The following is a 21,625-nucleotide window of genomic DNA, read 5'->3' as shown; positions in this document are numbered from 1 at the left end:
AGCTCCTTTTATGAGGTTAGAATAATTCTGATTCTAAAACCAGGCAAAGACAACACAAAGAAAGAAAATTATAGGCCAATATCTGTGATGAATATAGATGCTAAAATCCTCAACAAAATATTAGCAAACCGGATCTAACAATATATGGAAAAAATCATAAACCATGATCAAATGAAATTTATTCTGGGGAGGCAAGGATGGTACAATATTCGTAAATCAATCAATGTGATTCATCACATAAACAAAAAGGAGAAAAACTATATGATAATTTCAATAGATGCAGAAAAAGCATTTAATAAAATCCAGTACCCATTCATGATCAAAACTCTCAGCAAAGTGGGAATACAGGGAACATACCTCAACATGATAAAAGCCATCTATGAGAAACCCACAGCCAACATCATACTCAATGGGCAAAAATTAAAAGCAATACCCTTAAGATCAGGAACAAGGCAGGGGTGCCCCCTTTCACCACTCTTATTTATTTATTTTTTTCATATTCGTTTGTTTGTTTGTTTTTTGTATTTTTCTGAAGCTGGAAACGGGGAGAGACAGTCAGACGGACTCCCACATGCGCCCGACCAGGATCCACCCGACCGGGATCCACCCGGCACACCCACCAGGGGCAAAGCTCTGCCCACCAGGGGGCGATGCTCTGCCCCTCCGGGGCGTCACTCTGTTGTGACCAGAGCCACTCTAGTGCAACCAGAGCCACTCTAGCGCCTGGGGCAGAGGCCAAGGAGCCATCCCCAGCGCCCGGACCATCTTTGCTCCAATGGAGCCTTGGCTGCGGGAGGGGAAGAGAGAGACAGAGAGGAAGGAGAGGGGGAGGGGTGGAGAAGCAGATGGGCGCTTCTCCTGTGTGCCCTGGCCGGGAATCGAACCCGGGACTTCTGCATGCCAGGCCGACGCTCTACCACTGAGCCAACCAGCCAGGGCCTGTCACCACTCTTATTTAACATAGTCCTGGAAGTCCTAGCCACAGAAATCAGACAAGAAGAAGAAATAAAATGCATCCAAGTTGGAAAAGAAGAAGTAAAACTATCATTATTTGCAGATGATATGATATTGTATATAGAAAACCCTAAAGTCTCAGTGAAAAAGCTACTGAACCTGATAAATGAATTCAGCAAAGTGGCAGGATATAAAATCAATCCTCAGAAATCAGAGGCATTTTTATACACCAACAATGAACAGTCAGAAAGAGAAATTAAGGAAACAATCCCCTTCACTACTACAACCAAAAAAATAAAATACCTAGGAGTAAACTTAACCAAGGAGACTAAAGACTTGTACTCGGAAAATTACAAAGCATTGATAAAAGAAATCAAGGAAGATACAAACAAGTGGAAGCATATACCGCGCTCATGGTTAGGAAGAATAAACATCATTAAAATGTATATTTTACCCAAAGCAATCTATATATTCAATGCAATACCAATTAAAATACCAATGACATACTTCAAAGATCTAGACCACATATTCCAAAAATTTATATGGAACCAAAAGAGGACACGAATAGCCTCAGCAATCTTAAAAAAGAAGAATGAAGTGGGAGGTATCACACTTCCTGATATCAAGTTATACTACAAGGCCATTGTACTCAAAACAGCCTGGTACTGGCATAAGAACAGGCATATTGATCAATGGAACAGAACAGAGAACCCAGAAATAAACCCACAGCTCTACGGACAACTGATATTTGACAAAGGAGGTAAGGAAATACAATGGAGTAAAGACAGCCTCTTTAACAAATGGTGTTGGGAAAATTGGACAGCTACCTCCAAAAAAATGAAACTAGATCACCAGCTTACACCACTCACAAAAATAAACTCAAAATGAATAAAAGACTTAAATGTAGGCCGTGAAACCATAAGCATCTTAGAAGAAAACATAGGCAGTAAACTCTCCAACATCTCTCAGAGCAGTATATTTGCTGATTTATCTCCACGGGCAAGGGAAATAAAAGACAGGATAAACAAATGGGACTATATCAAACTAAAAGCTTTTGCACAGCTAAAGACAACAAGAACAGAATAAAAAGACAAACTACACAATGGGAGAACATAATTGACAATACGTCTGATAAGGGGTTAATAACCAAAATTTATAAAGAACTTGTAAATCTCAACACCAGGAAGACAAACAATCCAATCCAAAAATGGGCAAAAGAGATGAATAGACACTTCTCCAAAGAGGACATACTGATGGCCAATAGGCATATGAAAAAATGCTCAACATCACTAATCATTAGAGAAATGCCAATTAAAACCACAATGAGATATCACCTCACACCAGCCAGAATGGCGCTCATCAACAAAACAACACAGAATAAATGCTGGTGAGGATGTGGAGAAAAGGGAACCCTCCTGCACTGCTGGTGGGAATGCAGACTGGTGCAGCCACTGTGGAAAACAGTATGGAGATTCCTCAAAAAACTGAAAATCGAACTGCCTTTTGACCCAGCTATCCCACTGTTAGGAATATACCCCAAGGACACCATAGAACGGCTCCAAAAGGAGAAATGCACCCCCATGTTTGTGGCAGCATTGTTCACAAAAGCAAAGATCTGGAAACAGCCCAAGTGTCTGTCCATCAGAGGATGAGTGGATTAAAAAGCTTTGGTACATATATACTATGGAATACTACTCAACCATAAGAAATGATGAGCCCTGGCCGGTTGGCTCAGCGGTAGAGCGTCGGCCTAGCGTGCGGAGGACCCGGGTTCGATTCCTGGCCAGGGCACATAGGAGAAGCGCCCATTTGCTTCTCCACCCCTCCGCCGCGCCTTCCTCTCTGTCTCTCTCTTCCCCTCCCGCAGCCAAGGCTCCATTGGAGCAAAAGATGGCCCGGGCGCTGGGGATGGCTCTGTGGCCTCTGCCCCAGGCGCTAGAGTGGCTCTGGTCGCAATATGGCGACACCCAGGAGGGTCGCAACATGGCGACGCCCAGGATGGGCAGAGCATCGCCCCCTGGTGGGCAGAGCGTCGCCCCCTGGTGGGCAGAGCGTCGCCCATGGTGGGCGTGCCGGGTGGATCCCGGTCGGGCGCATGCAGGAGTCTGTCTGACTGTCTCTCCCTGTTTCCAGCTTCAGAAAAATGAAAAAAAAAAAAAGAAATGATGACATCACGTCATTTACAATAACATGGATGGACCTTGATAACATTATACGGAGTGAAATAAGTAAATCAGAAAAAAACTAAGAACTATATGAATCCATACATAGAAGGGACATAAAAATGAGACTCAGAGACATGAACAAGAATGGCAACAAGTGTGGGGTTTGGGGGAAAGGGGGATGGGGCGAATAAGGAGAGAGGGGATGGGGGAGGGGAGGGGCACAAGAAAACCAGATAGAAGGTGACAGAAGACAATTTAACTTTGGGGGAGGGGTTCACAGCACAATCAAATGTCAAAATAATCTAGAGATGTTTTCTTTCAACATATGTACCCTGATTTATCAATGTCACTGCATTATATTTAATAAAAAAAAAAAAAGATGCACTTATATGTGCAAAAGGTTTGTCTACCCCTTTAAAAGAGTATCTATTTGGTAGCTCTGGGTTCACTTGCATGGCTCAATTGGTGGTGTAATTTAATATGAAAAAAGCGTTTTGGTTGACTATTAAGAGAGTGACATAAGAAAAGTAAAGAGATACAAGTATTTCTCAAGTACTAGAGAAAAAATAGATTCAAATCAGTCCAAATAAAATCAGAAATAATTCTCCAAGACCACATTTATCCAGAAGAAAAAAGAAATAGCCCAATTACTTGGGTACCTACTCAGAAACAGTTGACTTGGGCTAACTAACAGTCTCACCTTAAGCACTAAGGCAGTGGTCCCCAACCCCCGGGCCGCGGTCCGTGGGCCATTTGGTACCGGCCCGCAGAGAAAGAATAAATAACTTACATTATTTCCGTTTTATTTAAATTTAAGTCTGAACAAGGTTTTATTTTTTTTTATTATTTATTTATTTATTTATTTATTTATTTATTTATTTATACAGGGACAGAGAGAGAGTCAGAGAGAGGGATAGATAGGGACAGACAGGAACAGAGAGAGATGAGAAGCATCAATCATCAGTTTTTTGGGTTTTTTTTTTATATTTTTCTGAAGCTGGAATCGGGGAGAGACAGTCAGACAGACTCCCGCATGCGCCCGACCGGGATCCACCCGGCACGCCACCAGGGGCTGCCAGGGGGGCGATGCTCTGCCCCTCCGGGGGGTCGCTCTGCCGCGACCAGAGCCACTCTAGCGCCTGGGGCAGAGGCCAAGGAGCCATCCCCAGCGCCCAGGCCATCTTTGCTCCAATGGAGCCTTGGCTGTGGGAGCGGAAGAGAGAGACAGAGAGGAAGGAGGGGGGTGGGGTGGAGAAGCAAATGGGCGCTTCTCCTGCGTGCCCTGGTCAGGAATCGAACCCGGGTCCTCCGCACGCCAGGCCAACGCTCTACCGCTGAGCCAACCGGCCAGGGCAATCATCAGTTTTTCATCGCAACACCTTAGTTGTTCATTGATTGCTTTCTCATATGTGCCTTGACCACGGGCCTTCAATAGACTGAGTAACCCCTTGCTCGAGCCAGCGACCTTGGGTCCAAGCTGGTGAGCTTTTTTTTTTTTGTTCAAGCCAGATGAGCCTGTGCTCAAGTTGGCAACCTAGGGGTCTCGAACCTGGGTCCTTCCGCATCCCAGTCCGATGCTCTATCCACTGCGCCACTGCCTGGTCAGGCAACGTTTTATTTTAAAAAAATGACCAGATTCCCTCTGTTACATTCGTCTAAGACTCACTCTTGACGCTGTCTCGGTCACGTGATACATTTATCCATCCCACCCTAAACACTGGTCCATGAAAATATTTTCTGACATTAAACCAGTCCGTGGTCCAAAAAAGGTTGGGGACCACTGCACTAAGGCACATATCATCATGAAATGAGCTACATATACAGTCTTCTATCCAAAAATTACTTCCGTTTATACATTTCAGGTCTTTACAATTAATTCACAGACTTGACACTACAATTCTACCTTCAAGTTATTTTTATGGTTTATCATGAGTAGATCATGACTGTAGAACTAGTTTAAGCAGAAATCAGTATCAGAAATCATATAGACGTTTCTTAGTCAACAATTACCAGCAATCATCTCAACAAGTGACTCTTACAAGTCCACTTAGGCAGAAATCAGCACACTGACATTCAGTTACATATAGAAGCACCTCAACCTTGCTATAAATTTCCATTTTAAAGGAACCTGAGATTCAGAAGCAAGTGAACATTCTACCCTACCAGCCAAGCTGGGAAGGCCAGGAAAAGGCAATAAAGGCAAGTAAGTACCTGTACTGATCCCCCATGGCGGTCTGCAGCCAAGTGAGACGTCAGGTACGAGGTATTGGTCTGCCGGCTGGGCTGGATTTCCCACTCTCCTCGGCGCTCTGACGATGCAGTCTGCTCAGGCATTAGGAAGCATGAGAGCAAGATACGGAAGTAAAGGTGAAGCAACAGCAAGCAGTAACAAAATCAAGTACAGGGGAGGGTTTTGTTTTTGTTTTGGATTTTACACTTGATCTTAGCCAAAAGGCCGAAAAGCGATTGTTGTTTCGGATTTTAAATTAACAACTGCTGCAAAGCACTGGAGAAAAGGTAGCTTGGCTATATTCCTTTCAGCCTAATTTAATGTTCTACAGTACACCATTCTCACCCAGACACAGAAAAAAAAGACACCAAAAGCTGGAATCACCACCCTTTAGCTTCCGTATTAGTAGAATTTAAGTAGACCAAATTCAGAATAAGACTGTTTAAAAAAGGAACAATCACACTTACAAATCATTTCATTGACTAAAGGTCAATCTAAATAGACAGCAGTCTATACAGAACATTTCTAGTATTAGGAATCAAGATAATATGCCTTTTCCTTAAATAGGGAGCCACTACTGTCAACATAAGCTTCCATGAGACTTCATTCCAGACAAAATGAGCAGTGGTAGTGGCTGGAATATCCTTTCTTAGCTAAAAGAATGAATAAAGCATCTCTTCAAAAGCAGATTCTCAGGTCAAGAATATAAAAAGATGGAGGAAAATAATAAAGCTCCAGTCTTTTCCTGATTCCTTTAGCTAACAGTCTCTAATCAGTTTAGATATGACCACTATGAATTATTTTCTTCTAGAAAGCAAAAGGCAGAACTTTTCCCAACAAAAGGAAGGCTTCCAATTGAAACCCTTTTTGGTTCTGCATTCACCTTTGCTATCATGCAGGCTCTCTTTACCTGATTTTGAGATCTCACATTATTCTGATACTGCTCGTGTGTGATTTTTATTCCGAAGAATCTGTTTAGGTGCTTCTGCCCCAGTGCCAGATGGCCGAGGAGGTTGTTAACACCATGATGCTCCTAACAGTAAGGCTCTACAACCTCAACAAAAATGAAAAACGAGGAGCTGGAGAAGCAGCAATGAGGTATTAGAAAATCAAATTTTAATTGCTGCTGATATAAACAGCAGCAGGAGTTGAGATATATTACTACTACTCTGCATGAAACCAGTAAGAATTCTGTAAATCTCAGAAATGTTCAGTTATAAATGTTATGTTCTATAAAAAAGGCAAAAGAAGAGTGATGATGCAATGGTTGGTGTAAGGCTCCATGTTCACTCTTCCGTTTCTGTTCACAAGAGCTGTTTAAAACTCACTTATAAAACACCAAAAGGGCTTTCTTCACTTGTTTGTTTGTTTTTTAAAAGCCTCATATGACAGCCACAACTTACTCATCTTCTTGGATAATGGAATATGAAGTCATATGGGTAACAGCACTATAAAGGATCTTGGCCATGTTTTCTGATGTTCCTCAGGGAATGAGCATATTCTGTAAGAAGGCAGCTCTATTAATTTGCTTGCTTTATATGCTTACAAAAGGGGAGGTTGGTTTTATACTGTCGCATTTGAGAGAATCAAAGCTACCCAAAATATACCCCCCTCCAATTATTTCTGTCAATAGAGGTTCAGCTGTTTCATTTTCCAAAATAAGACTGGTTTATAACATAATCATAACTATTTTATATAACTTATTGGCAGCATCCATATCCTCCAAACACTTAATCTCATTTATTCTTACTCCTAGAGATTTGCGAATCTGATCTTCTAATATCATAAATAATATATCTATAACAAATATCTATTAGTGATAGCCTCTTTAGTGCTCTCCAGGGCTTTTTTATTTTTTGTAATAGTGAAGTAGAATATTTAAGCTCCTAAACTACTATACAGAACTATCAGTTTTCAAAGTATTTGAATGCGTAAGAAATGTCCAGACATTTATAAGCCACTGGGTATTGTTTTGAGTTCTGTGATATGTATTCAATGTAATTACTTCTTCCATGAATTCTTTCTGTTTTGCCTTTATTTAAAGCAGATAAAATAAAAAATGCCAAGAAATGTACTTTAAACACCCATATGTTTTTTTTTCTGCAATGGGCTTTGTTTTATGTGTCTAACAGCCAAGAGTCCTTTCAAGTCATGTCTGATAAAGTGGGAGATCTTTCATTCTATAAAAATAAAATGTGTGTGCTCAAAAGCAGTAAGAATGATATTCTGTTTCATGTGAATCAAGCATACTGAAAGAAATTCCTGATCAACTATTATTTAAATTTTTACTGAAATACATCAGAAGCATGGTTTGATATTACTGCCTGGTTCATAGGGCTATGTACTCCTTTATATTAACTTTAGCTAAATAAGTAAGATATTGGAAGAATTAAGATTTTTTGTCTGGATGAAAATAGCAAGACATTTTTCAAAGGGCTAAAAATCACACTCCATTTTCATCCTAAAAGCAATGTGCTACTTATCTTTTAAAGAGAGGACAATGTTAGCGTTCCCAATTGCTTCATAAATGTTTCCACTGTGATGAAGGGAGAACACACTGCACCATGCTATTTATTGCTTTCCAATGCCTTCTATATCCTCCCAAAGCAACAAAACCATGAAAGACATGAACCTAGGGTTGTTGGGTTAGTTACTTTGGAAATTATCTTTCATCATAATGTTAAACTCTATGGGTATTCTTTTCTGGAGTTTAAGGGCCTGCAGTGGTATCTAAAAGTTGATGTAGTAGAAAGGGTCATTTGCCAGTTTGAGAAAGCAACTGAGTGCCTCAGAGTTAGAGGAAACAACTAGGAATGTCAACAACTACAGAAAGGAATTCTAGGCAATGCTGTATATATAGGAGTTATGATTAGGCATAATCAGCACAGGAACCAAATATGCTAAGAAAATCAAAAGAGAAAATTGGCATGTAAAACCTTCCCTCTTCTCTTTCTTTTTTTTTTGTATTTTTCTGAAGCCGGAAACGGGGAGAGACAGTCAGACAGACTCCCGCATGCGCCCGACCGGGATCCACCTGACACACCCACCAGGGGCAAAGCTCTGCCCACCAGGGGGCGATGCTCTGCCCCTCCGGGGGCATCGCTCTGTTGGGACTAGAGTCACTCTAGCGCCTGGGGCAGAGGCCAAGGAGCCATCCCCAGCGCCCGGGCCATCTTTGCTCCCATGGAGCCTCAGCTGTGGGAGGGGAAGAGAGAGACAGAGGGGAAGGGGAGGGGGTGGGGTGGAGAAGTAAATGGGCGCTTCTCCTATGTGCCCTGGCCGGGAATCGAACCCGGGTTCCCCGCACGCCAGGCCGATGCTCTACCGCTGAGCCAACCGGCCAGGGCCTAAAACCTTCCCTCTTTTTTTTATTTTTTAATTATTTTTTTTATTTTTATTTTTTTTGTATTTTTCTGAAGCTGGAAACGGGGAGAGACAGTCAGACAGACTCCCGCACGCGCCTGACCGGGATGCACCCGGCACGCCCACCAGGGGCGACGCTCTGCCCACCAGGGGGTGGTGCTCTGCCCCTCTGGGGCGTCGCTCTGCTGCGACCAGAGCCACTCTAGCGCCTGGGGCAGAGGCCAGGGAGCCAACCCCAGCACCCGGGCCATCTTTGCTCCAATGGAGCCTTGGCTGCGGGAGGGGAAGAGAGAGACAGAGAGGAAGGAGGGGGTGGGGGTGGAGAAGCAAATGGGCGCTTCTCCTATGCGCCCTGGCCGGGAATCGAACCCGGGTCCCCCGCACGCCAGGCCGACGCTCTACCGCTGAGCCAACCGGCCAGGGCCAAAAACTTTCCCTCTTAAAGGTCATTCAGGTACATGTGTCTAAAGGCAATCAGGAGCTCTATGGATAGAAGAAGTCATTCAGCAAAATCCATGTCTTCACATTATTGGAAATACAAAGGTCCACATGAAGTGTGAATCCCTAAAGGCAGGAGCATGGATCTCAGGCAATGGGAATTCCTTGGAGGAATCTTTTAAAACCTTCAGTTGTGGCTGTATTGCCTGTGTAGAACTGACTGGTACTAACCGGCAGGTGAGTGTGGAAATGAGAGCAGCAATCCAGCACAGCATCAAGCAAAGGCAAAACAAAAAATAGTTCAGGGAAAACAGAGAAGCCTGATGTAAAAGTCAAAACCGCTACTTGTGCCTAGGGCAAAGAAAACAAACCTCTCCTAGAAGTAAGTCACTTGGTAGAAATTAATGGACAAACAATGAGAAGACACTAACAAAAGAGCAGAAAAAACACAGTATGAAAACAGCTCAGATATCAACCTCATCTATGGCTTAAAAATTATTTCAAATTTTTACTGGAGACAAAGATACTGTTCTGAAGCAAAAGGCCGGCAGAACATCTTTCTCCTGTGTAGCTAACAAATCACCCAATACTATTTTTATATACAAGTGGTCCCTCATCTATCGTGGGGGTTAGGTTCCAGAAACCCCCGTGATAGGCAAAAATCCGCGAACTAGCAACCTTATATTTATTTTATTATTTATATGTTTTTTAAGGCTTTATAAACCCTCCCTACACACTTATAAACCTTTCCCACACTCTGATAAACATTTCCCATGCTTATTTCACCTCAAAAATAATGAAAATAATAAATATATAAAAATACCTATATACTGCAAAATCCCACAATATAGTGAAAGATTCGCGATATAAAATTAGATATATACAATTTTAAAATCCTCAATACAGTGAGACCGTGAAAAGCGGACAGCAATATGGCAAGAGACAACTGTAGTTATTCTGAAAAATTAATTTTGATTACATTCACAAAGAAGTTTATCCATTTCACTTTATTACTCCCCCCCCCCAAAAAAAAATATATATATATTTTAGCATGGGGGAGAAAGAGAGAAAGGAAGAGAGATGAAAACATAAATTCTTCATTGTGGCACCTTAGTTGTTCATCAATTGCTTTCTCATATGTGCCTTGACAGAAGGAGGGGGATGGAACATGAGGGGCTCCAGCTGAGCCAGTGACCTTTGGGCTCAAGCCAGCAATCATGGGGTCACGTCTTTGATCCCATGCTCAAGCCAGAGACCTCACCTGACCAGGTGGTGGTGCAGTGGATAGAGCATCAGACTGGGGCACAGAGGACCCAGGTTCGAAACCCCAAGGTAGTTGGCTCATCTGTCTCCCTTTTTGTCTGTCCCTCCATCTCTCTAAATAAGTAAGTAAATAAATAAATATTTTGGGATCCAGTATTAGCATGGGTAGGATACCATGTTTAATCATTCTCGATGGCCAACAGAACTCTTTCTACCCTCAAAACAGATTTGTTCTCCCTAATGTTCTAGGGCAAGTACCCTTTCTTCATGTGCCTACAGAAAACCTACCAAATAAAAGGAGTCACCGGGAGAAAAAAATTAAATGATCAAAATTGCTGAAGCATGGTAGTGTATGTCTGTGTAGCACTTATTTGAGTAAGGATTTTTACAAGCTTAGACTTAAAGTTCTGCAAGAACAAGAGGCATGCACATCCTAGTAGTTATTTCAATCGTCTACATTTAGCTTGTTGAACAACCACAGTGAGTAAGACCTTCAACAGTACAATATACTATACTATAATGTTAGATCTCTGGATACTGGCAGGTCTTACTTCTTCCTTTTTTTGTAAGTGAGAGAAGGGAGATAGTGAGACAGACTCCCAATGTACCCTGACTGAGATCCACCCGGCAACCCCAGTCTATAGCCGATGCTTGAATCAATAAAGCTATCCTCGGTGCCTGGGGCTGACACTAGAACCAATTGAGCCACTGGCTGTGGGAGGAGAAGAGGGAGAGAAGGGGGAGAGGGAGGGGAAGAGAAGCAGACGGTTGCCTCTCATGTGTGCCCTGACCAGGGATCGAACTCAGGATGTCTGCATGCTGGATGACACATGCTGAGCCAACTGGCCAAGGCCAGGTCTTACTTCTTGATTGAAGTTGATCAGAAAATGCAAGGGAAGCTCTGCCAGGTACAAACAGGCATAAGTATTAATGTCTTCACCCCTTTCCTGAGGGATACAGAGTTCTTTAGAGAGAGAACAAAGTTCAGACTTAACCATTTAGGCCCTGGCCAGTGGGCCCAGTGGTAGAACGCTGGCCTGGCATGTGGATGTCTGGGTTTGATTCCTGGTCAGGGCACACAGGAGAAGTGACCATCTGCTTCTCCACCCTTCCTGCTCTCCCTTCTATCTCTCTCTTCCTCTCCTGCAGCCAAGGCTCCACTGGAGCAAGTTGGCCTGGGTGCTGAGTATGGCACCAAGGTCTCACCCCATGTGCAAAAATGGCTCTGGTTGCAACAGAGCAACGGCCCCAGATGGGGAGAGCATTGCTCCCTAGTGGGCTTGCTGGGTGGATCCCAGTTGGGTGCATGCGGGAGTCTCTCTACCTCCCTACTTCTCACTTAAGAAAAAAAAAAAAAAGAAAGAAAGAAAAGAAAAAAGAAAAAAAAAGACAACCATTTGGAACTGGAAAAAAACCATAAATAGCAAGGGTAAAATTACAGAAAAGACTAACCCACTGGGATCTTTCTGAATGGATCTAGCTTTTAAGAATATTTATTTGTGGTGGCACAGTAGATAAAACGTGGACCTGGAATGCTGAGGTTACCAGTTTCAAACCCTGGGCTTGCCTGGTCAATGCCCATATGAGAAGCAACTACTATAAGTTGATGCTTCTTTCCTACACCCCCCCCTTTCTCTCCCTCTCTCTCTCTCAAAAAAAGAATATTTATTCTATCTAGCCTCATGACCAAATTATAGTTTTCTAGCTGAGTAAAATTAATGTTCAAAAAATTGTTCTTAAGCATCTGATATTAAAATAGTTTTAAAAGATCCAACATAGGTGAGTTTAAATGCAGTTCTATTGGGATCTATTACTGCACTTAGGAACCAAACAGTACTCAATTCAAAATACCTACAACCTATACCAGCAAGCAACTTTTCCCTTAAAATTCTCATTGTGATGGAGAACTAATACAATTGCCTGAACTTACTTCGCAGCAAGAGCCTGCTGTGGGTTTTTTATACTCTTTTCCTTGAGCAGACAATTCAGCCCTATTCTGGCTGCCAAGTGAGGCAGAATGGCCGTTTGCAGAAAGAGAAAAGAAGTAGGAAGAAAAGTTTCAAATTTATTTTTCATGGGAGGTTATATTTTAAACAAATATCTATTTCATTCATGCTCCTCTTGTGACAGATTCATTTATTCACTCAATTATCGTATTTTTAAAAATATTTTAACACACCATTTGGTTCAGAATGTTTTTTTTCTTATTTTCCTCCTTAAAACCCTAGGTGTGTCTTATGGTCAGGTGCATCTTATGGAGTGAAAAACATGGTATTTATCAAGTGCCTACTATTCCAGACATTGTTTTAGGTGTTAGAGATATAGCAGTGAACAAAACACAAAACTTTTACTTGGGAAAGGCCCCTCAAAAGTTACGTGTTCTTTGGCCAAAGTCTTGGGATAAGCTAAAATCAAATTCTGAGCTCTTTCTCTTTTCTCCTCAGGACTAAACAGAGCCTGTTAATCTCCACACTCACTCCTCTACCACACAACTGATGGGCAGATTCACCCAGAAACAGGAGGCTCTTAGGCATTATCATCAATGTCATGTCCATGTATTGATCTCCAAATAGCTCTCAAGTTTTCTTTTCTTTCTTTCTTTTTTTGTGTGTGACAGAGACAGAGAGAGGGATAGATAGGTACAGACAGATAGGAAAGGAGAGAGATGAGAAGCATCAATTCTTTGTTGTGGCACCTTAGTTGTTCAATGATTGCTTTCTCATATGTGCCTTGACAGGGGGGCTACAGCACAGTGACTGACTCTCTGCTCCATTCAGCAACCCTGGGCTTCAAGCCAGCAACCATGCGGTCATATTTATGACCTCATGCTCTAGCCAGCGACTCCGCGCTCAAGCTGGCGACCTTAGTCAGGGTTTTGAATGTGGGTCCTCTGTGTTCCAGTCCGACGTTCTATCCACTGCACCACCGCCTGGTCAGGCTCAAATTTTCTTTGAGAGCCATCCTCTGTGTACTAACCAATTATATTTAGCTGAAATACACTGCTAGTATTTCAAATTCAAGTTGCCTAAATTGAAACTCCAAATAGGTTTCTTCCCCAACTTTCCTAATTTTTTTTAAATTTATTGATTTTAGTGGGGGGAGATGGAGAGGGATAGAGAGATTGATTTGTTTTTGTTTTTCGAGAAATCGATTTGTTGTTCCACTTATTTATGCATTCACTGGTTGATTCTTGTATGTGCTCTGACCAGGAATCAAACCTGCATTCTTGTCATATCGCAATGACGTGCTAACCAACTGAATCATACTGCTCACAAAAATCAGGGGATATTTCAAAATGGTTATGAAGCTATAAAATACCCCCTAGTTTTTGTGAGCTATATATATGACCAGGGTTAACTTTCCCATTTCTAGTAACAATAGTACCACCAGCCTCCTAATTTATCCAGGCTTAAAACCTCAGCAACAACAAAAAAACAAAACAAAAAAAAACCCTCAGCAACATGACATGGATAGTTCAGTTGGTTAGAGCATTGGCCTGAAGTGCTGACGTTGCTGGTTCGATCCCCAGTCAGGGTATATACAGAAACGGATCAATGTTCCTGTCTCTCCCTTCCTCTCTGGCTAAAATTTTGACAAATAAATATTAAAACAACAACAAACAAAAATAACTTAAAAACAACAAAAAACCCCTCAGCAACAGCTTGACTCATCCATCTCCCTCAATCCTAACATATATATATATGGGCTGCTAATTCTGGTAGATTATATCTCTGTGTTATTTTTAAATTCTATTTAATTTTCACTACTAAAGCCCATGAAGGCCTGCTTTTGCTCTTAAGGGAACAAACTGTCGTATCGGTCAGCATGCTGGCTGCCAAGCTATTACCACCTTCGAGGCCAAAAGATTTCCAAAGCAAAGTTTTTTTTTGTTTGTTTGTTTGTTTTTGTTTTTTTTAATTTATTCATTTTAGAGAGGAGAGAGAGGGGGAGAGAGAGAAAGAGAGAAAGAGAGAAAGAGGAGAGAGAGACAGGGGGAAGGAGCTGGAAGCATCAACTCCCATATGTGCCTTGACCAGGCAAGCCCAGGGTTTCGAACCGGCGACCTCAACATTTCTAGGTCAACGCTTTATCCACTGAGCCACCACAGGTCAGGCCAAAGCAAAGTTTTGATCATTCCTCTGTTTCAAAACCTTTAGTACTTAATCCCTACTGAAATTAAGTATTGATTCTCTGGCCCAGCATTCCAGAAGCTTCATTAAATGGCTCCAACCTATTTTCTAACCTGTTTCCTTTATTCACATCATATATTTTAGCAAATGGAATTAATAATTTGCTGTTGCTCATATTTCCTTTTTGCTTGAAATGACTCATTTCTACTTAATTCTTCTAAGAGCATTTCAAATGCAGCTTTCTTCATGAAACTCCTTGTCATGTTCAGACTATATGAAATATCTCCTTGTAATCTCTAATGATAATAATTTGAGACTTGGGAAGCTTATCTGCTCTGCCTTGTGTTATAGGTATCTGGCTACTTACTTATCTGCTTGTCAGATTTTTGAGAACAAGGACTCTCCACTATCTTGGTTTCCTCAGGACATACTTTCACATAGTAGGTCCTCAGCTAGATTTACTGAGTCAAAAGTTGCTGAAGAAATAGTCATTGTCACTAAAGTTAATATCTTGCAATCTCTCAAAGAGATAGTTTATTCTCTTCTTTTGCTGATTTGCTTGAATTAGTTTTAAAAATCATACTGCTTTCAATCCCTAGAGTCATAAAAGGGACATATTTAGCTGTAATTTTTTTTTTAAACCTAAGACACACGGTTCGAAACCCTGGGCTTGCCTGGTCAAGGCACATATGAGAGTTGATGCTTCCTGCTCCTCCCCCCTTCTCTCTCTCTCCCTCTCTCTCTCCTTTCTAAAATGAATAAAAACCTAAGAAACAACCCTAAAGATGGAATATAAAAAATGAGACCACAGACTAAACACAGTATAAAGGCTTAACAGACACTACAAATCCATTTACCCACAGTGCACAGGGCAGAATGAATTCGACCCAACAAGGATTCAGAATCCTGCTGGGAGGAAGGTATAAAATTTGCATTAATATGGAGGATTTCAATCCCTCAGCAGCCATGAGATACTAAAAATCCTGAAAGAAAGAAGAATGAGAAAAACAAAAACAAAACCCAGAGATGACCCAATTCAATTCTTCAAAACAAAGCTTATCCCCTTTCAGGTGAGATTTCCTAACTGCATACACTGGTTTAATGACTTTTCATCTAAAAGTACACTGAAAATCACTGTACTTTCTCAGTTACTAGGTATGACCTCATTTTCTACTCTAGCAATTTAAGTTTTCAACCATCGCTTGTTTCTATACTTTTAAAATCCAATCAAAACAGCAGCACTGGTTATGAACTCACTGAAGCAGAAAAGAACAGGGAACCATAGGAAACATATGTTTTAGTTTTCACATATTCCCAAAAACATGAGCAGGCAGACACATAATTAGAGCTCACTGACTACTTAAATTGTTTATTTTTTCTTCTCTCTCTTTTTTTTTTTTAAATTTTTTTTATTTATTCATTTTTTTAGAGAGGAGAGGAAGAGACAGAGAGAGAGAGGAGAGACAGAGAGAGAGAAGGGGGGAGGAGCTGGAAGCATCAACTCCCATATGTGCCTTGACCAGGCAAGCCCAGGGTTTCGAACCGGTGACCTCAGCATTTCCAGGTCGACGTTTTATCCACTGCACCACCACAGGTCAGGCTTCTTCTCTTTTCTATGCAAATGTATTTTCTTTTTCTTTTTTAAGCCAGGTTTCAATAAATACATTTTCATTACAAGTTAATATAACTTCATTACATAACAGTTGAGAAAATATTACCCACAACACTACCTCTTCCAATGCAAATTCTGTTAATACTATGGCATTATCTCTTTGCACTGATTCTCTTATCTTCCCTTCCCCTGAAAGGAAATTTTGAGGCACCTGTAATTTTGTATTCTGATTTTGTTACTATAAACCATAAATATTTTCACATTGCTACAAGTTTTCCAAATATTCTTTTAAGTGGCTATATAATATTTACAAGTCACTTTATTGTAAACCCCGTTTATTTGATAAAAGATTGTGAGCTGGATCCATAATCATTCCCTTGTAACTGAACAGGTGGGTCATGTCTAAAGCTTTGCTACAAATGACCCTGTGACAGTCTAATACACAAACCTTAATCTGTATCTTGGGTTGTTTTACTATGATTGATTCAAAGAAGTAAGATTATTCTATTAGAGAGGACAGTAACTTATATCAAATTACTTTTGAGAGCACTTGTAACAATTTGCAAAGTCAAGAGCAATGTATGAGTGTCAGTTTAAATGTGTACTCATCTATGCTTTTAAAAAAGGGGGTAGGAAAGAGAACAACAGTATTCTGTTGTCCAATCAGAAGTCAAATTATAATTCTTTGCCAACTATTTGATGAAAGCATGTAACTATGGACCCAATTAGGATAGTTTATTAAACCCCATCTTTCTGCCTATTTTCTCTTTTATTTACTGTCTAATTTCTTTACACATTTTTTTCTTAACCACCCAGCCACACATTTTGCTAAGAGTATGTACTTATTGGTGAGTCTATATTTTGTGCATACATGTAAATGTATTTTAACTTAATTTTTAAAAAAGATTTTATTTAGCCTGTCCTGTGGTGGCGCAGTGGATAAAGCATCAACCTGGAAATGCTGAGGTTGCTGGTTCAAAACCCTGGGCTTGCCTGGTCAAGGCACATACGGGAGTTGATGCTTCCTGCTCCTCCCCCCCTTCTCTCTCTCTCTCTCTCTCTCTCTCTCTCTCCTCGCTCTATAATGAATAAATAAAATCTTTTTTTTTTTTAAAAAAGATTTTATTTATTTTAGAGAGAGGAGAGGGAGAAAGTTGTGGGTGTGTGTATGTGTGTGGGGGAAGCTGGAAGCATCAAACTCATAGTTGCTTCTCCTATGTGCCTTGACTGGGCACGCCTGTGGTTTTGAATTGGTAACCTCAGCATTCTAGGTCAATGGTTTATCCACTGTGCCACCACCCCACAAGGCAGGCATATTTATTTATTTAAAGAGAGGGAAGAAGAGGAAGAGAAAGAGAAAGAAAGAGAGAGAGAGAAAAATATTGATCTATTGTTCTACCTTTTTATCCATTCATTGGTTGATTTCTTATATGTGACCTGACTGGGGAATGAACCCACAACACCTTGGCATATCAGGATGACGCTCTAGCCCAGTGGTCCCCAACCCCTGGGCTGCGGACTGGTACTGGTCCGTGGGCCATTTGGTACTGGTCCGCAGAGAAAGAATAAATAACTTACATTATTTCCGTTTTATTAATATTTAAGTCTGAATGATGTTTTATTTTTTAAAAATGACCAGATTCTCTCTGTTACATCTGTCTAAGACTTACTCTTGATGCTTGTCTCGGTCATGTGATACATTTATCCGTCCCACCCTAAAGGCTAGTCCGAGAAAATATTTTCTGACATTAAACCGGTCTGTGGTCCAAAAAAGGTTGGGGACCACTGCTCTAACCAACTGAGCTACCCAGTCAGGGCTGTGTATGTATTTCTATATAGTATTTTTAACCTATGCAATTTCACATGTACATCTGTGAGATGATAAATGTTGTGGCATTTTACTGTAAAAATGTCTGTGAATATAAAAGAGTGAGATCAGGAGTGAGGGGAAACAAGCTCATTTGATAGGTGATGATGATTATGTGTGTGTGCATGTGCAAGCACGAGTGTATCTTTATTATTATTATTTGCTGATTTATCTGCTGGGATCCTCATTTCTCTTTTAGCAATATATTATGGCAGGGGTCGGGAACCTTTCTGGCTGAGAGAACCATGAACGCCACATATTTTAAAATGTAATTCCATGAGAGCCATACAATGACCCGTGTACGTTACACATTATCCAATAAAAATTTGGTGTTGTCCCGGAGGACAGCTGTGATTGGCTCCAGCCACCCGCAACCATGAACATGAGCGGTAGGAAATGAATGGATTGTAATACATGAGAATGTTTTATATATATATTTTGAGAATGTTTTATATTTTTAACATTATTATTTTTATTAAAGATTTGTCTGTGAGCCAGATGCAGCCATCAAAAGAGTCACCTCTGGCTCGTGAGCCATAGGTTCTGACCCCTATATTATGGCATAAAGATAATCATCACACATGACTTTCTCTGGAATGGCCTAAAGCAAAGCTGAGTTTTCATTCATAACTCTGGAGTTAACCGGTGGAGTGGTAGTGCTAGTTCATTCCCAGGTCAGCTGGAAGTCCAAACTGCCCATCCTTTCTAATCAGCAAGGAAAAACCAGGACTGGCAAGAGCTGCATACTGGAGTTCCCATGGGACCCAAAGTGGGCTAGCCTATACATCCTGTACGTCCAGCAGGTCTTTTCAGTCAATAGATTACAACAAGCCCAGAGTCTTAAGAGTGGATGCTTCATGTAAGGCACCTGCTTCATGTAGGCTGGCTACATCTCAGTGCCATTACCAAACCCTATGGATGCCAGAATGCCACACTAAACCAGTTAAAACTGGCAAGGTGTTTGTGTTTAATTTCAATATATAAATTTAAACTGAGAAGCTGAAGAACTTGAGTGTTAACATTAGCCACAAATAAAGGTAATGTCTGAAACAATGGAGGTCCCTGCACATACCTGATTTCGTAGAGGCTGCTGTTGTGATGGCCGATCCCTATGTGTGTGGCTTTCTCGAGTAATTGCAGATGCACCAGAATCTACGTGAACTGACCCTACTGGAGTAGGCTGAAAAAATATAACAAAAAGTCAAATGGGGAGGACAGGTCCAACTTAATGCCTCTGCAAAGTACAGCATCATTTAAATTCATACAACTGTAGTATTATTTTAAGCCACCAAGGGCAGTTTCAAGTCTTCTTAGTTTGCTTATCTGCAAAAAGGATGCAGTTTCGTACTCAACAATTCATTAAAGAGTAGCTTACCTTTGAAAATAAAAATAACATCCTGTAATGATGTCTGTTAGCATACTCTCAGGCTCTGTGACCCCTGGTCAAAAGAGCAAATTTAAAAATGTCCTATGGTGCTGGGTTACAGTCCTATAGAAGTCAACACCTTAACAGCTTATATAGCAACAGCTTCTGGATCATTCAAATGAAAATTCTTTTTAAAAACTGGCTTAGCCTGACCAGGCGGTGGTGCAGTGGATAGAGCGTCGGAATGGGATGCGGAAGGACCCAGGTTTGAGACCCTGAGGTTGCCAGCTTGAGCGCGGGCTCATCTGGCTTGAGCAAAAAGCTCACCAGCTTGGACCCAAGGTCCCTGGCTCCAGCAAGGAGTTACTCGGTCTGCTGAAGGCCCCCGGTCAAAGCACATATGAGAAAGCAGTCAATGAACAACTAAGGCGTTGCAACAAAAAACTGATAATTGATGCTTCTCATCTCTCTCCATTCCTGTCTGTCTGTCCCTATCTATCCCTCTCTCTGACTCTCTCTCTCTCTCTGTCCCTGTAAAAAAAAAAACAAAAAAAACCTGGCTTAAATTTTCTGGTATCTGCTTGACCAGGTGGTGATACAGTGGATGGCAGTGGATGGTACAGCATTAACCCAGGGCACTGAGGGCCCAGGTTTGAAACCTTGAGTTTGCCGGCTTGAGCACAGGGTCACTGGCTTGGCTGGAGCCCCCCTGGTCAAGGCACATATGAGAAGTAATCAATGAACAACTAAAGTGCTACAACTCTGAGTTGATTCTTTTCATCTCTCTCCTTTCCTATCTTGGTTTGTCTGTTTCTTGCAAAATACATACATACATACATACATAAATAAATAAATTCCGGTATCTTTGAACATATTGGTCATAATCTTAAAAACATATAAACGGCCTGACTAGTGGTGGTGCAATGGATAAGTGTCAACCTGGAAACACTGAGGTTGCCTGTTCAAAACCCTGGGCTTGCCTGATCGAGGCACATATGGGAGTTGATACTTCCACCTCCTTCCCCCTTGTCTCTCTCTCTCCCCTCTCTAAAATAAATAAAATCTTTAAAACAAACAAAAAACCCATATAAATGAAGTTACTCCTACTTCTTAACTCTAGTAAGATCAATCTATGGCATCAGCCTGAAAAGGTTTGGTAAATGTAAATTCTACAGTCAAAGGAAACTTTTTCCCTTACAGATTTGAGCAGAAAGTCTGGGGTGAGGTAATGCTGGTCAGAGGTTATAAGTAAAAAGAAGATACTCACAATAGGCCTCCCAACCCAATCGTAGGTGTAGTCAAAGGTGTAGCCTTTCCTTTCAAAGAGGTCTGTGAAGAGGGTCCGTAAATACTCATAGTCAGGTTTTTCAAAGAAGTCTAATCTCCTGACATATCGCAGGTAGGTTGCCATCTCCTCTGTCAGGAAAGAGGTGAAAGGCCATGTTCATTAACTGAATGCCTCTCATGGGGGAGAAGCTCTGGTTCAGGCAAGGATACCTACCTATACAGGCTATTTGACACTGGTGCATTCTTTATGGAATAAATAAAAGTGACACAACCTATCTTGGTCTAAATAACAATAGAAGAAAACGTACGTTTTCTGGAAAGCACCTTTATTTAGAGATCCCAAGTCATAATCTTCACCTACCTTAAAACCTTTAGTCACATTTGCTGGAGTGTCCTTTTAGCATCTTACCTGGAAAATTTTCACAGAGAGCTTCAATGGGAGTATTCCTTTTGGTGTCACCAATTTTTTGATATCTTTCTTTTAATGTATCAGCCTGTAGAAAGTAAAGAAAGTTATTTGAAAAGAGGTGCTCAAACTGGCAGAATTTGTTATAGTCTCAATTTTTTTTATAACACTAACAAATAAGAAATGTAGTAGAAATTATGTATTTAGATATGCACAAAACATCTGCTCTATTCTAGAACATTTACTTGAAAATATTATTTAGTAGTCTCAGATAAACACCATCAAATGTAATGAGACAAGTGGGTAGGATAAAAATATAAAAATATTATGTCACAATATTTTCAAAATTATAGCAACTTAGGTAATTTCCCATGGCCACTGGTGTTCAAAAGTGATTCAGCCTTTCCCTTTCTTAGCTCTATGATAAGCTTAAAAATATTGCTAATCCAATTAGGGGCAGATAGAAAAATGGCTTTTTATAATATTTATTGTGATTTTGACTAGAAAGAACAGAAGTAGAAAAAATGCCTTCCACAATGTGGTT

At 40.9% G+C, this 21,625-nt stretch overlaps 1 protein-coding gene across 7 annotated transcripts in view; it reads right to left on the bottom strand.

The window, feature by feature from the left end:
- Positions 1-21,625, bottom strand: part of CSNK1G1 (casein kinase 1 gamma 1) — a 226,036-nt gene that overhangs the window by 29,917 nt on the left and 174,494 nt on the right. For 5 of the 7 annotated variants that reach the window (XM_066273996.1, XM_066273997.1, XM_066273998.1 and 2 more), the window contains 4 exons: positions 21,085-21,169; positions 20,656-20,804; positions 19,095-19,202; positions 5,331-5,441 (listed from right to left, as the gene is read on the bottom strand). In XM_066273996.1, the coding sequence (XP_066130093.1) occupies positions 5,331-5,441; positions 19,095-19,202; positions 20,656-20,804; positions 21,085-21,169 (453 nt within the window). The remainder of the gene's footprint in view (positions 1-5,330; positions 5,442-19,094; positions 19,203-20,655; positions 20,805-21,084; positions 21,170-21,625) is intronic. The other 2 variants (XM_066274000.1, XM_066274001.1) reach the window with 2 other exon arrangements.

Source organism: Saccopteryx bilineata, chromosome 4 (genome assembly GCF_036850765.1).
Source record: "Saccopteryx bilineata isolate mSacBil1 chromosome 4, mSacBil1_pri_phased_curated, whole genome shotgun sequence".
Classification (NCBI taxonomy): domain Eukaryota; kingdom Metazoa; phylum Chordata; class Mammalia; order Chiroptera; family Emballonuridae; genus Saccopteryx; species Saccopteryx bilineata.
The sequence above is the reverse complement of the archived record's forward strand: the minus strand, read 5'-3'. Positions and strand labels throughout refer to the sequence as shown.